This window comes from Haemorhous mexicanus, chromosome 18, assembly GCF_027477595.1.
Source record: "Haemorhous mexicanus isolate bHaeMex1 chromosome 18, bHaeMex1.pri, whole genome shotgun sequence".
Taxonomy (NCBI): Eukaryota; Metazoa; Chordata; class Aves; order Passeriformes; family Fringillidae; genus Haemorhous; species Haemorhous mexicanus.
This window is the reverse complement of record NC_082358.1, coordinates 5,221,099-5,236,060: the sequence shown is the minus strand read 5'-3', so window position 1 is coordinate 5,236,060 and position 14,962 is coordinate 5,221,099. Positions and strand designations below refer to the sequence as shown.

The window sequence follows — 14,962 nt, the reverse complement described above, 5'->3', positions numbered from 1 at the left end:
TGGCATCTCCTAAAAGGTCTCCTTTGTTGGGAAGGATGAAAGTTTGACAAGAAAGTCTCACAGATATGTGTGCTAAGCAGAAAGATTTTTGAATGTAGATTATGAAGAAGGAATAGAGATGGGAGCAAGTTTTGATATAGAAGAAAAGAACTGCTGAGCCAGCTTTACTGGATAACCAAGGAGGCAAAGGGTGTGTTAGTTAGAAGGGTTTTATGGCTTAGAGCAAAGGATAAACCCACCTCAAACAAGAAGATGTTTTTACCAAGCAGGAAGATAGCACAGGCAAACAAGCCTGCCAATGTTGCAAGTAGAAAAAAGGTCTCAGAATTTTCCACTGCAAGAAAACTGAAAAACAACTTCTAGCTTAAACTGTAATGTACTGACTTTTAGTGATTGGAGAATAGTAACATGAATATGGTAATTACAGTAGTTATGATAGGCTAGAGATAATAGCTAAGGTTTAGATTGGTTCTGCTGTATGAAGATGCTCAGCAAAGAAAAGTATATAATACATTGTAACCTAAACCAAAGGGTCTCCAGGCCTGCCTGCAGCTGGAGCTGACAGCTGTAGGCACAGCTCTGTCACTCACAGCCTTGGACTGCTGTAACACCTTGGATGTAATAAACTGCATTTTGGAGAGCCCCTGGAGTCCTGCAACCCTCATTTCAGCTCTTACACTTCTTGACTCTTCAAGTCAAGCAAGTGGGGCTTGACTTGGCTTCCTGGGTCCAGGGCTCTTATGGCAAATCAAAGGCGACTCCCATGTTGGTGAGGGAGAGAGAATGATGCACCTGACTCCATGGATATCAGAAGGCTAATTAATTACTTTATTATACTATAATATTCTATACATCTAAAACTGACTCTGCCAAGCACTCAACCCTGCACACAACCCTCATAGTGCCCAGAATCTGTGACTGTCACCCAATAGTCCCAACACACACACACCTGGCCCTGACAGGCCAAGGAAACAAGCACCATCACTTTGGGTAAATAATCTCCATGGTGCATTCTACTTTTGCATAAACACAAGCACAGCAAGTGATAAGAATTGTGTTTTCCCTTTCTCTGAGGTTCAGAGAATGTGAATCCCAGAAATATTCTTGGGAGGTATTGTGCCTTGCTTTTCTCTGAGAAGAGAAATGTGGCTACAGGCTCCTGGTATGTCTTGGCTTCCTTTCAGTTCAGGAGATTGAGACTGGAGAAATGCTGGTTGCAGGGTTGAGGAGTTACTGGAAGACCTGCAGATGCACAGCCTTCCCAGGCTGGAGTAACATTGCTGCTGTATAGTGCCTCGTGGAGCACTGGCATCGTTTGGAGCCCTCTTGTGTTGTCTTTGATCCAGTGCCGTGTTAAATCACCCTTAAACAAAACAAGAGCACTTCCCAAATTCAGTTCTGATAAGCTGACCTTGTAGAGGTGGAAATCCTGGAGAAAGACTAATGCTGCCTTTTTGGGGGGGTGGGTTGGTTGGCTTATTTAGATTTTTTTTTTTAACTTGATAAAGAATTCATAACCACCAGCTTTTCCTAGTGAAAGACTAACACTGCCTGGTTTTGGGGGGGAGGGTTAGTTGGTTTATTTAGATTTTTTTAATCTTTTTTTAAACTTGATAAAAAATTTGTAACCACCAGCTTTTCAGCTGTTTTCCTGCAGTCCTGCTCTTTTGGTTGTGGCTAAAACAACCTCTTTCTTATTTTTCAGGACACAGCAGCAGAGAAAGAAGAGTCCAGCCCAGATCCACTGTGGCACAATCTACGGACTTCAAACACCCAGAGAAGTAAGGAGGAAGTTTTAAAATACAGAGTAGGATCTGAAGTAGGGCTGGAACTGGAAGGAAAACCACACACATATTTAAGTATATGCAGTATCTGAGACTTGTTTGTGTTGGGGTGTGGGTTTCTTTATGTGATTATTCACACCTGTGGATTAATAAGCTTGTCCAGGCCCCAGCTTTGTTAGAATTGTCACCCAGGCTGATCATTGTAAGTTCTTGATAAAGCAACTGAAAGATGAAATAAAATCAGTCTAGTAAAGTCAGTGAAATGTTATAAATGCCATGAGCAGTTGTGTAAAGAGGGGTTAGCCACAGGTGTGTCCTTTAAGGCTGTGGTTTTGCCTTACCAATGACCTGGTAATTTTAGCCATGATGTTGTGACTTCACACTGATCATAGAATCATTAAACTTGGAAAATATCTCCAGAATCACAAGTCCAACCACTAACTCAGCACCAGTGTGTTCACCACTAAACTGTGTCCTCAGGTGCCACATCTGCACAATTTTTGAACCCTTCCAGGGATGGTGACTCCACCACTTCCCTTGGCAGCCTGTTCCCATGTTCCAATGCTTGACCACCCTTTCGGGGAAGACTCTTACCCTGCTGACCACTCTCTGCTGTGGGGACACTCTTTCCATGTGTTACTGCAGGATTTTTAAAAACAACAGCCCCAAACCTATCTCAAACTGCATTTTTAGCACATTTGCTTTCCTGGCTTGCAGAAATTCAAGACAATTTCTCCTCTGCAGCAGAAACCCAGGATTATTCCTGCACAGTTCGAAACCCTGGGAAGGAGGAGGTGTTCAACATGGATGTTGCCTACTCAGAGCAAGCAGCTGTCCTGCTCAAGGGATCCTTCCTGTCTGAACCCAGGAAGTTAAAGGATGGAAATGCCTTAACAGTAAGCACTGGAGGGATTTTTCTTGGTAGAATTTCTTAGTCTTGGCTTGCCAAGGTGGTACCAGGCAATGGGTCTGTGTTTGGTGGTATTTTGGGGTGTGTTGTGCTGTTATCTTGGCAACATTGGGCAAGGATAGACATTGTGTAGAGGAGGATCCAAAAGAAACAACACTTTTATCTGAAACTCCCTGTTTTGACACACATCCTTGTTGTTTCCTCTGAAAAGAGGAGAGTAACTAACTGCACTTTCTTACTCATAATTCTAAAGTTTTCTCCTCTCTGCAAATGAACTGAGCTGCTTCCAAAGTTCAAGTAGATTGGAGTGGATATTAGGTTGCCTTTAACTTAGAAAACCTGGCATATCTAGAGTGATTAAAGAGCAATATTGAAAAGGGAAAATATTTATTCAGCTGGTGGTTGAGTAGGAGTAGTTTTGGGCATATGTCTGGTCTTGAACACAGCAGGAAGAACAGATGCCTGGTTATGACGAAAAAAAATAAGCCTACAGCAAAAGTTGTTCACTTGTGGGATTAATAGAGACAACTTGAGCTGAACCTCTTGTATGTGTTTCCCTTAGAGATTTAAGATCCCAAAGGGCAGACTAGGAGTGACCAGGATTGGAGATCTGTCAGCTCAGGACATGAAGAAGATCCCCACACTGGCCCTCATTGAACTTACAGCTCTCTGTGATATCCTGGGCTTTGAGCTGAAGAGAAACAAAGCAGCAAAACTGAAAACAACAGGTTAGTTGTACTCTTTTTGGTGCCTTTCTCTTTTTTTCCCACTAGTCTTCTCATACACTAATCAGTTGTGTTTTGAATGTTAGAACAGAGGGTCTTTGATAAGAGGCCTTGTGACAGGTGTGTTTTCTTTGGATTTCTCCTGGAAATCAGCGGATCATGGCATCAAGACCTAGTACCACATTTATGTCTGGCTGCAATTGTCCTGTTTAACTCTTTCTGCAGTATCAGTGTTTACAAAAGTACCATCTTAGTCTGCAGTGGGGGATTTATCCCTTACACCTCTATTATAGCTGATACAGACTTGGAAATGTTGTTTCTGTTGTAGAGAAAAGACTCTTTGGAGTTCCACTCAACACCCTGTTGGAAAATGACCAAAAGCTGCTGCCCAACACCAAGGTCCCTCTGCTACTGCAGGCAGTAAGTTCTGTGCTGGTTTCATTCACCCCTCTGGTCCTCAGAGTCAGGAGTCTGTGATAAGGCAGGCTGACTCCTCATCCTCTGTGCCTAAGAGCTGTTTCCCCCTCTAACAGCTGCTGTCCTGCCTGGAGAAGAGAGGACTTGAAACAGAGGGCATCCTGAGAGTTTCTGGGTCCCAGACCAGAATTAAGGTATGAGCCCTTTAGCATTGTTTAGAAGTGTTGGGGGTGATCAGGAAGCATTTGCTGAAGCAAATGTTTGACCTGAATTTTCCCAGTACAAACAGAAACACCCATTGCTGGGAAATACTGAGGCTCTCTGCACCATTTCACCTCGATGTCTCCCCCTCCCAGTGCTCAGCTATAAAATTTCTCTCACATTTACTCATTAAAGCACGTGATAAATTCCATCTTTCTGATAGAGCCTGGAGCAGAAGTTGGAGAGAGACTTCTACAGTGGCCTGTTCCGCTGGGATGATGTCCACCAGAACGACGTGTCGGGGCTGCTCAAGAGATTCATCCGCGAGCTGCCGGCCCCGCTGCTGACAGCAGAGTACCTGCCTGCCTTTGCTGCTGTCCAGAGTGAGTGCCTGCCCTGTTGGTCTGTGCAGAGCTCCCCTGTCAGGTGTGTTGGGAGCCTGTGGTGATGGGAGCACAGCACAGCTGCAGTCGCTGGTGCTCGGTTGAATGCGCCTCTCTGCAGCAGCGCCGTCCTGGGGGCTTCAGTTCTGTGTCACTGGAGGCTGCAAGGTTGCTGCATTTGTCAGGACAAATTGATCAGTAATGACACACAGACTGAGCTGTGGGAGATGCCCAGGGCACACAGCTTGCAGGTAATGTTCACTAGTGGGATTAATAGAGATAACTTGAGCTGAACCTCTTGTGTGTGTTTCCCTTAGAGATTTAAGATCCTGAAGGGCAGACTAGGAGTTTGGGTGTGTTAATCTTGAGTACACAAGTTCTTTGTTCAAAAAATGGGGAATTGTGGGTTCTTTTGCTGCCCTTCAAGGGCATCAGGGTTCCTGGTTGATTGTGTACTCCAAAGGAAGTGAGTCAGTCTTCAAAAACATGGGTAGTTCTCTTCTTAAGGGCAGTATGAGTTTGAGTTACTTCTGTGAAACAAGATCTCAAATTCTAGGTGACCAACCATTCAATAAGTAATTGTCTCATTCCTTGGAGGATTCCTGTGCTCAAAAAAGGGTCAGGAACCTGAATCCTCTGTCCTGTTGTTACTCTCCTAGACATTCCAGACCTGAAGCAAAGATTGCAAGCTCTAAATCTCCTGATCCTGATTCTGCCAGAGTCCAACAGAAACACTCTGAAGGTAACTGCTTGCTTTTGGTTTAGCTGGTAAAGCATAGAAAAACAGAATTGTTTAGATTGAAAAAAAAAAAAACCAAAAACTTCTTAAAATCACTGAGTCCAACCATTCCCCCAGCACTTCAAGGTAACCACTAAGTCATACCCCCAGCTACATGGCTTTTAAATAGTCACCACCTCTACCTTTCTGTGCTTTATAAGAGCTGTGGTGGTTGTTGCTGCCTTTTTTCTTTTCCTCCTCAGTAGTTCAGCTCCCAGATATTAAAGGTAAGACTGACTTAGCACCTGCACACTTCATTTAGAGCACTGGAATATATAATCCAGTCAAAGATGATCTGTCATGGCTCTGGTGCAGGTGTGAGGTGAAAGGGATAATCCAAAAGGATTTGTTTTTCCACATCTGGGAATGGCTTTGAGGGGACACTGAAGGAAAGGGGGGATTCATCTTTGGATTCAGAAAATTTTACAGCTAGAATTTGCAAATTAATTCCTGCCAAGGAGTAAAAACTCATCTGTTTCCCACACAGACTGTTTTTCCTGATTCATAAATGCTGGATAAACCTCTCTTGGTGTGGTTATTAGTTGCTATCCTAGTATTAGAAATTGGTCACTCCACTTCCTGACCAGAGAAATGGGAATTGCTGATCCATACCAAGAAAAATTCTAATAAATGATCTCTCCAACAATTACCATGTTGTTTTTTGAGCATTACTAGTAATGGATGGCTTACATCTCTTTCCCTCTTCTCAGGCCCTTCTTGAGTTTCTCAGCAAGGTGGTTGCCAGGGAAAAAAACAACAAAATGAACCTCTGGAACGTTTCCACAGTCATGGCCCCAAACCTCTTCATGCACAAGGGGCTGCCAAACAAGATCCCAGAGGGGAAGGAGAAGCAGCTGGCGGAGGGGGCGGCTGACGTGGTGCGGATGATGATCCACTACCAGGACCTGCTCTGGACTGTGAGTTCCACAGGAATTAGGTGGTCTGGGGCAGCAGTGCCTTGATCTTGTTAGAATTGGGACAGGGAAGGGGTAGCCTTGGAAATTTCAGGGGAATTACACAGCTGTGAGCAAAACCTCTGGCTGAATTCCAAGGCTGCCTAAAGGTACACAGATCTTCTTGTCTATTTAAGGAGCTAAAGTGATGATCAGGTTCCTAAATGACACCCTTATCTCTGCTTGATTTAATTCCTGTTTTCACCCTTCTCCCCTGCCCAGGTCTCCTCTTTCCTGGTGGCTCAGGTGAGAAAGCTGAACGAGAGCAACAGCAAAAGGTACCAGTTCTGTGACAAGAGGATCAAAAATCTGCTGCGGAAGATTCACGCTGATAAAGACAAGGTGGAAAAGAACCAGGGAGAGGTGAGCTGGGCTTGGGGCAAAACCCAAACCCCTGTGTGGCAGGGTCAAATGTTTAACTGAGAACTCAGAAAGATGAAAGGGGTGATACCCTTGAGAAGAGCAAGAGAGACAAAAAAAAGCAGAATAATGAGGAACAGTTTCCCAAATGCTTTTGGCCAGGTTGTGGCAAAAACTGATCTCAACAGCAAGAGCACTAAATACATTTCAGGCTACAAAACACTTGGTTAAAAGTAGAGAAGAGATCAGGAGCAGAAATTCTGTTTTTCCCCATGTTAAGAGCAGAATTCTTATGTGTCCCATGTGTTGGAGCAGATATGTCTGCTGTGATAAAGGCAGACTTATTTTCATTCTTAAAAGCATAAATTCATGCAATTGCCTAATTTTCTTTTTGTTCCATAACATCTGTTAAAATGGCACATCACTTGGTGCTTCCTTTCTTTGGAAAGGACCTTTCTGAAATTCAGAGGCCTGCAACCTAGATCTCAAAATTCCTTTCCAAGTAATTTAAATGAATTTCAGAGGAGTCATTCACACTTGTGCAAAGCAGTTTGTCAGAATTTCTTCTGACTAATCCTATTTTCATCCCAGCTTGTGTCAGTGCTGTGTTTGAGCAGCAGAGAGCAGCAGCACACGCTGATGGAGGGCACAGGGCTCCTCTCGTGGCCACAACACCAAACATTGATGATTTATTCACAATGCTCTCCTTACTTCCATAAGCTTTCAACCTGTACTGTAAGAAACAAGCCTAAATTATCTGAACGGGTTTAATTCTTCACACTCTACAATCTATTTTGAAAATCAATGTCTTGACTGATAAGAGTCCTTCTTTAAGCACTTTTTTCTTTTTGCCTGCCTTGTTCAGCCTTCCAAGGTTGTGAAAGTCCACGCATCCCTCCTCCTGAAGGACTCTCTGGAAGTGCACTTGAACAATGCAACCAGGGTTGCTGATGTCCTGAGGCAATTTCAGAAGAACCTGTGCCAGAATGGCTGGAATATTGTTAACACTGTCAACCTCCTCAAGTGGTAAATGGCTCTTTCTCTGCTTAAAAAAGAAAAAAAAAATAACTGAGTGGTCTAGCTGCTGTTTTCTGTCTTGAGGTAGAGGTGAGGTGGAAGCACAGCGAGTTGTGGGAGTTCTCTGTTCTAAAGCTTAGGAAATGGAGCTGGATGGGGAAGGCAATTTTTATTCTGAGTGATTCCACCCAGTCAGGAGGTCAGTGGTGCCCTCTGGGCTGCTGGACACCAAGTGAGCTCCAGAATCCTTGCTGAAGGAAAGGGAAAAGGCAGCAACATTGACCCTGACAACTAAAACCCCCTCCAGCTCTCCAGCAGAAAAGCATCACCCATATCACTGCCTGGAGTAGTAATTCCACTGTGCTTATGTTAATGTAGGGATTTCCTAAAATAAACTCTGCAGTTCCCTCCTGTGCTCCTGTGGTGAATTGCTGAACTAACCCAAAAAAGGAGCAGAGGAGCTCCTGCCCCTCTGTCCCAGCTCCTGCAGGCTGGGTGATGTGGCTGTGCCTCTCCTGTGTCCCAGGAGGTGTCCAGGCAAGGAGGGTGAGGGGACGTTGGCTGGATATGGGTCAGCTCACCAACAGCTTGCCTTGTTTTCTTTTTTTTTCCAATTTTGAGTGTCCTGCTCTGTGCAGGAGGATCAGCAAAGTCTCTGCACCATGGCCTCTGACCATTGCTGGCCTCTGAACCACAAACAATCCTTTTGAAGGAGTATTGCTAAACTGCCCAACCTGTCTTTGCAGAGATTTAACCTTCAGTGTGATTTTCTTTCTGCAGCAACAACTCCACAGAGTGCTCAAACTTGCTCCTGTATGAAGTGGGAGGCAATATTGGTAAGTACAAATGGTACCTGAAAATAAGGACTCTGATATCCAGTTTTATGCTTAGCTTCTTTTAGGAGGTAGTTTAAAAACTTCTCTGGGCAACTGTGCTATGGCCTCACCACCCCAAGACTGAAGAATATCTTCCAAATATCTAATGTACATCTTCCCTCTTTCCCCTCAAAGCCACTGCCTCAGATTTGTGGAAATGCTTCTGAAAGGCTGTAATATGGAAATAATTGTGAGCAAATCCTAGCTCTTAGGTGGGGGCAAAAGCAAACAAAACACAAATCTAGTTAGCTAAAGGACTAAGGATTTTTTTTAAATGTGGTTTTTTTTCTGAATGTCTTGTTGTAACAGGTGAACATTGCCTGGACCCAGACACTTACCTCTTGGACTTGTACCACATCAACCCCCATGCTGAGTGGATAATAAAGCAAAACCCATCTTGTCCTCGGATGTTCTAAGGAAAACACGAGCAAAACAAAGCACTTGGCTGCAGTTTTTGGAAGGTGTGGAAATACAGACTTTCCTGTTGTAGTGTCAGAGCAGGCACTGCTTGTTTCTTGGAAGGGGGAAAAGCACCTTTATTAACTGCTTCCATGGCAGCTGGCAGTGAGAGCACAGGGGCCTGAAACAAACAGCAATTACCATTGTGTAGCAGAGTTTGCAGGGGGAATGGCTGCTCCTAAACAAAAAATGCCCCAAAACAAACCCTGAAGGCAAAGCTGCAGTGGTTGTGCAGCAAAGGTGGAACAGAAGAAGAAAAAGATTATCTTGAATATGGTGGAAGGCATTTGTGTATCCTGGATTTACTCTTTCTTTTGGAGGAGAGACAGTCAAATGCTGCAGTGGTACAAGGACATCCCTTGGGTGAGCTCCATGGTTGCCTGTGGTATGTCACCAGAGGAGTTTATGATCCTGGGCTTCACCATGAAGCCCCTGTTCTGTTCTTTGAAGAATAAAAATGATGTTTCCAAAAAGGCCAGCTGGGATGTGACACCAACACATCATGTATTTCATGACTGCAGTGAAATATATACATGCAACACAAGGAAATAACTTTCCTTGAAAAAAGGCATGGAAAATTCAGCAGCCTTTCAGATGTGCAGTGGGGCAGGAAGGTGCCTGTCCCATGCTGGTGATGCACACCCAGACTGCCACTGATGAGGGTCAAACATGGATTTATTTGGATGGACAAGCTACATATCAGCAGACAACACAGGAAATCTGCTGAAGCTGATGTGAGGTTGGTAATCTGACCTGGCCACATGAACTGAACTTCTTTGTGGAAGATTCTGAGTGAATGTGTTTGTTCAAAATCAACAAACCTCCCCTGAGGTGTGAGGTGGCTGAGCTGAGCTGAGCCCTCACTGCTCTGGCTGCACATTTCCATTGCACTCAGCACAGCCTGGGCACTGTGGGCTGGACACTGAGGGCAGAGCAGAACACTCACACCTTGCTGCTGCATCCTCCTCCTCATCATCATCATCAACCTCAGCTCCAGGAGCACCATGCCTGTGAGGAGGGTGCAGAAGTGTTGCTTTCCTTCGTGGTGATGCTGAAATACCTCAAGTGAGGGACCCCTCAGTGCAGTGTGAGAGGTGAAACACCCAGGCTGTCTGGAAATGTGGACTCCTTTCTCTAAATACTGTTTGTAAACATGGTTGGGTATTTATTCATGTGGCAGAAGCAGGGCTGCCCTGCAAGTGTATACTCAAAGTATTCCATTTGCCAAATCCCAGCTGCACTAGTGACAATCTCCAGTATTATTTCTTTTGTTAGAGGAGTTTGCTTCCATTGCAATCTGAATTTTCCCTCTTCTCCTCTTTTTTTTGTCCCCAGGATGAAGTGTAGCTTTTTCCCTTATTCATTGTCTCAGACTCCTAGATCCTGTTCTTCTCTCTGTGATTATTCTGTCTGTGTGGTTGAATCCTCTTGGTGGTTAAGATCCTTGAGGAACAGGTGAGCCACAGTCCATATCCTTTCCAGCTTTTTGTGAATTCTGTGTGAGTGGTGCAGACATCTTAAAATTATTCATCTATTAGAGAGTCTGTCTGTTCTTTTTGGTTGAGATGATGCAGATGCATTGACTGGCTGGATCACCTCCACAGATGTCTTCCTAAGAACCTGTGGTAGAACCTCCCAACCCTCACCCAGGTGTCAACAATTCTTGAGATGCCTCTTTTATAGGGCTTAAATTGTGCCTGAAAGAGCCTGATTCTGAGTGAGTGATTTATGTCTCTGGAAAGATCAAGCTGCTTGAAACTGGGGCTTTAAAAACCAAAGGTACCTATTGAGCATCTCCTCTGGAATTCTTTGTGGCAGTGATGGAGTAGAGATGGCAAAGAGGAAATGCCAGAGGTGTGATACCCTGGGAAGTACCAAAGGTATCCCTGTGAGCTCAAAGTTCCTTTGCAAGCTGAATTGCACCCTGCAAGTCACACAATGCTGCATTTTTTTCCACCCTTCATATGCTGGTTTATTAAATATTCTGTCCATGTGTATTGAGGGGTCAAGACTGCATCACTGCTGCTGTGAACTACAAATAAGGGGGGTTTTTTGAACACCAAACAATGTGAATCAGTGCTGTGAAAAACAAGGTTAATGGGAGAGTCTCATGAGACAAATATCAGGTTTAAATATGAAAGGAAATGCAAAAAAAATTTTTAAAAAATAGAACAAAACAGCTCTTTCCAGATGATGGATATGCTTTTAAAATTTTTTTCCTATCTTTGTATCAAAAAGTGTAAATTTTTCAGTCAATGATGTGCAACACATGCCTGAAGGATGGCTTTTAATACCTTTTTTTTTAATGATTTTTTAAATTCTGTATTTAAATTTCATTTATTCAGTGGAACAATAAAAATACAGTAAAACCTCTTGGCTGCATTTTCATTAGTGCTTGAGAACAAGTTAAATGGCACCACATCTGTGAATGCAGCAGGATTTGCCTTGGGATGAAGAGGGATGAGTTTTGTGTTACAGCTTCAGGAGCAGCTCCTCTCTGGCTGATCCGGTGGCATTGCTGCAGGATGCTCCAGGAGGAGGAAGAGGAGGGTGGTGTTGGGTGTAAAAAGCCCAGGGAAAGGTGGATGGGAGCAGAAGGTGAGCACCAAGGACTTCTGAAAGAAGAGAAGCAGTGGTTCAAGATTTCAGCTTGAGGAAATGTGTCCATACCCTGTGAGAAATCCCCTTCCCACCCCTCAGCCCTGCTCAGCTGGACTTGGGTGCTGGACCAGCCAAGAGTGGCAGGAATCCAGCCTGGATCTTTGGTTAAATCACGACTAAAAGTGATCAGTAGTGATGAAATGTGACACAAATCCCTGGGAACTGTTGAAAAGCAGTGCAGCAGCCTGTCCAGCAGTGCTGCTGGAAAAGCAGGGCTTGCTCCCCTACCCAGACACTAAAAGAAAGGGGGAGGAGGATCCAAGCAGCTTCAAAAAGCTTCCACAGCAATTATCTGAGGAGAACACCAGCTTATCAAACTCACTCCACCCATTCATCTTCAGCAGTATCAAAGTGCTAATCGCTCCCATCCCCAAGGGCTTTTGTGATTGATCATTACACAGCTCTCCCCTGCTCAGAACAGAAGCCCAGGATTTATTCTGAATCCAACTGTATGTTGTGCTGAGATAAGGGACAGAGCATAAAAAGATCTTGCAAATGTTGGTTGAACGTAGCTGTGGATGAAGTGGAACTGAAATATCAAAATAATCATAATGATTTTTTAAAAAGTAGCTTGCCTTAAGTATTTGCAAAAATATAGAGACTTCACAGGAACAAGTGAAGCTTCAGCTCTTGGAGGGAAATGTCACAAGCAAACGCATTTCCTGGAACAAAGTAAGTGACAGCAAGAATTGTTGTAAATAAAATACAACTGCATTTGATTAAATCTGTTTCTTTACCCCACCATGCACTCCCCAGTGCTGAAAACAAGACAACTGACATCAGTGGTTTTGCATGCTGAGAGGATGGAACCCTAAAGTTCTCTCCAAATGCTGTTTGCACATGAGGGCTGCACATGTCCTCATCGTGGGGGGAAATAGAGGCTGAAGTTCAGTGTTTTAAGTACTGGGAAAGAAAATGTGCAGCTGCTCTGCCTTACCAGCTGGGAAAAGGCCTGAGCAGTCTCTAGTCCCTCCAATCTCAGGTTTGTATGGGTTTTTTGGCTGTTTGTGGTGGCAGGGCAGCTTTGTGCTGATTGTCCTTCCCCAGGACAGCGAGGAGTGGTGACCCCCCTGCCACAGTCCTTTCCCAGCACCTGGACCTGGCAGGATCCACTGAGCTCAGGGGGTTGAAGCCTTTCCTCCACACTAAGCTCTGCTCTCTAGCTCTGGCCAGGGGCTGACCCAAAGACTGGGAGTGGAGGAAGGTGTTCCTTTCTCCTTAGTCCTTGGAAGTGGTGATGCTTGCACCTCTGTGACCATCTGGGCCCTCTGCACTTTTCTAGCTGGTGAAGTTGCAGGAGTAATCACCAGGGGATAAAGCAGGAAAAGAGGAAGAAACCCAACAGAAATGCAGGGTGTGGGTCTACCTCTGTGGCTTGTGTGTCATTTTGTTTGTTTTTCAGGGTTTGGAAGAGACACAGAGCATGTGAGTTCTGCTGCCCTCTCCTCATTCATCTTATACCTTGCTCCTGGCAGGCTGTAGTAGAAACCTGCTTCAGAAATTCCCTGTCCTGTGCAGGATGAGGATGAAAGGTTGATTTTCCCCTTCTTTCAGCTTTTGCCAGCGTGTTCTTTCTGTGCTGAAAGGATGAGGTGAGCCCTCAGTGCTGAATATACTCCTTGTGTGCCCATCTGTGTGGATGGAAGCTCCAAGCTGAGCACAAACTGTTCACACCTTGTATTGAAATTTAATTTTTTAAGCCTTACCCAGAGTTTTAGAACTCCCAAGGAGTGTGGTTATCCATAACTCACTGGTGTCACCTCCCACCTCAGCTTTCTGCATGTGCCCAGTCAGTGCAGGAGGAAAGGGCCACCCCTACCTGCCCTGGTGACTCTGGTTCAGCCTTCTCTGGACACAAGCACAGCCACAAAGTGCAGTAATTGCCTTTTACTTACAACAAACTGGCAGAGCTGTCTGAGGCTTTCAAGAGACACAATTAAAGATTTTACTTTATTTTCTTCAAAAGGAGAAATAGACCTGGGGGTTCCCTAATAGTCCTCCTGATTCTGCATCACCCTCTCAGAGCGTGTTGTTGTGGGTTGCATTTATTATCAGCCACTCATTATCCCTAATTATTGAGCAGGGGGTAGGGCTCTCGGTAACAGGCAGAGTTGTGACTTGATGAACACTCAGCTGTCTCTATTTAAGATAAAATTACTGTAATTAACAAATCGATCAACCCTACTTTCGCTTTGCCTGCCTGGGACAGAACAAATGGGCTAAATGAGACCTATTTAGCACAAAAGTGGAGAAAGGGGTTTGCAGACCTCAGGATACACAGACTCAGAGCTCTTTTTGTCACACGCTGCTTTTAATGGTAATGTCACATAATTGTCTCTTGTTCGGCAATTTTGTCTCCAGTAAAAAGGCACCCACGCTGCACTTTGTTCAGCTCAGCCCAGCAAGGCAGAGCAGCCAGGTGGGTTGTTGGGTTAAAACCTCCCCCTCCAGCAGGGCTGCGTTGATTCCCTGGGTGCTGTGTTCACTTGTGACTCTTACCAGGTTGTTTGCAGGATTTATGTCTTTGAGAGTAAGATTGCTTCCTTCGGTCGTCATTAGTTGAGCAGATGTCACCATCCCCAACTCCCCAGCTGCTGCTCCTCCCGCTGCCTTGGTGTCTGAGGGTATCTGTGCTTTTAGCTCCAGGAATCCTCCCAGCCCACTGGTGTGGGAAACGCTCATCCCCAGCTCTTCTCCCAGAGCCATGTGCTGTCTGAGAAGCATTTGGTGACAGGGATTTGTCCCTCTTTATCAGTTTTTCTGGGTCTGGATTGAAGGCACTTGAGACAGCAGTTCATGTTCACACTCAGGTGTTTATTATTTCTCATCACTAAAACAGTCTCACTGCTGGGAGTTCTGCAGGTTTTCATTAGAAGGCACAAAATGGCCAACAATCTCTTGCTACAAGGTCTTTTAAGACTAAACTATCCAATTAGGAAATGACACCTGGATAATTTTCCCTTTTAACCCAATAACTGGTCCCTCAAAACCCACAATGTGGAGTTTTCTGTCCAATTACAAAACATCACCCAAACCCATGAAGAAGAAAGAAGAAGAAGGTGAAGAAGATCAACTTGCCTCTGCCCAAAAACCTCCATCTTGCTTCATATTTATTTCTACATTCTGAAACCCCAAACTCTAAGTTTTGCACCCTGTGATATTACACACTTGTAACCAACTCCACACCCGTAATCCCAGTGCTATCCATCAATTTTTAAACTCTTCTCCACAGCCTCAGGTCCAATGCAGTGCTCTCCTGTGAGTCTGTGCCTTTCAGCACAGAAAGTTTAAAATTCTCAGCATCCAGAATTCCAACACCTCTTGTGGTGTGTCTGTCACTCTAGTCAGCTGGCACTGCGTGTGCTGTCACCCATCCTCCCTGCCTGGCCACACCAGCATTGTGTCACATCCACACCTGTACTGAGGGTGAGCCCATTGA

The 14,962-nt window shown here is 44.7% G+C and overlaps 1 protein-coding gene across 4 annotated transcripts in view; it reads left to right on the top strand.

The window, feature by feature from the left end:
- ARHGAP40 (Rho GTPase activating protein 40) overlaps positions 1–11,235 on the top strand; it is a 38,435-nt gene extending 27,200 nt beyond the window's left edge. For 3 of the 4 annotated variants that reach the window (XM_059862515.1, XM_059862513.1, XM_059862511.1), the window contains exons 4-15: positions 1,706–1,781; positions 2,529–2,680; positions 3,257–3,422; positions 3,748–3,839; positions 3,953–4,030; positions 4,261–4,420; positions 5,080–5,162; positions 5,909–6,115; positions 6,374–6,514; positions 7,377–7,537; positions 8,309–8,364; positions 8,713–11,235. In XM_059862515.1, coding sequence (XP_059718498.1) covers positions 1,706–1,781; positions 2,529–2,680; positions 3,257–3,422; positions 3,748–3,839; positions 3,953–4,030; positions 4,261–4,420; positions 5,080–5,162; positions 5,909–6,115; positions 6,374–6,514; positions 7,377–7,537; positions 8,309–8,364; positions 8,713–8,819 — 1,479 coding nt within the window. In that variant the 3' untranslated portion in view covers positions 8,820–11,235. The remainder of the gene's footprint in view (positions 1–1,705; positions 1,782–2,528; positions 2,681–3,256; positions 3,423–3,747; positions 3,840–3,952; positions 4,031–4,260; positions 4,421–5,079; positions 5,163–5,908; positions 6,116–6,373; positions 6,515–7,376; positions 7,538–8,308; positions 8,365–8,712) is intronic. The other variant, XM_059862512.1, reaches the window with a different exon arrangement.
- The last annotated feature ends 3,727 nt before the right edge of the window (positions 11,236–14,962 follow it).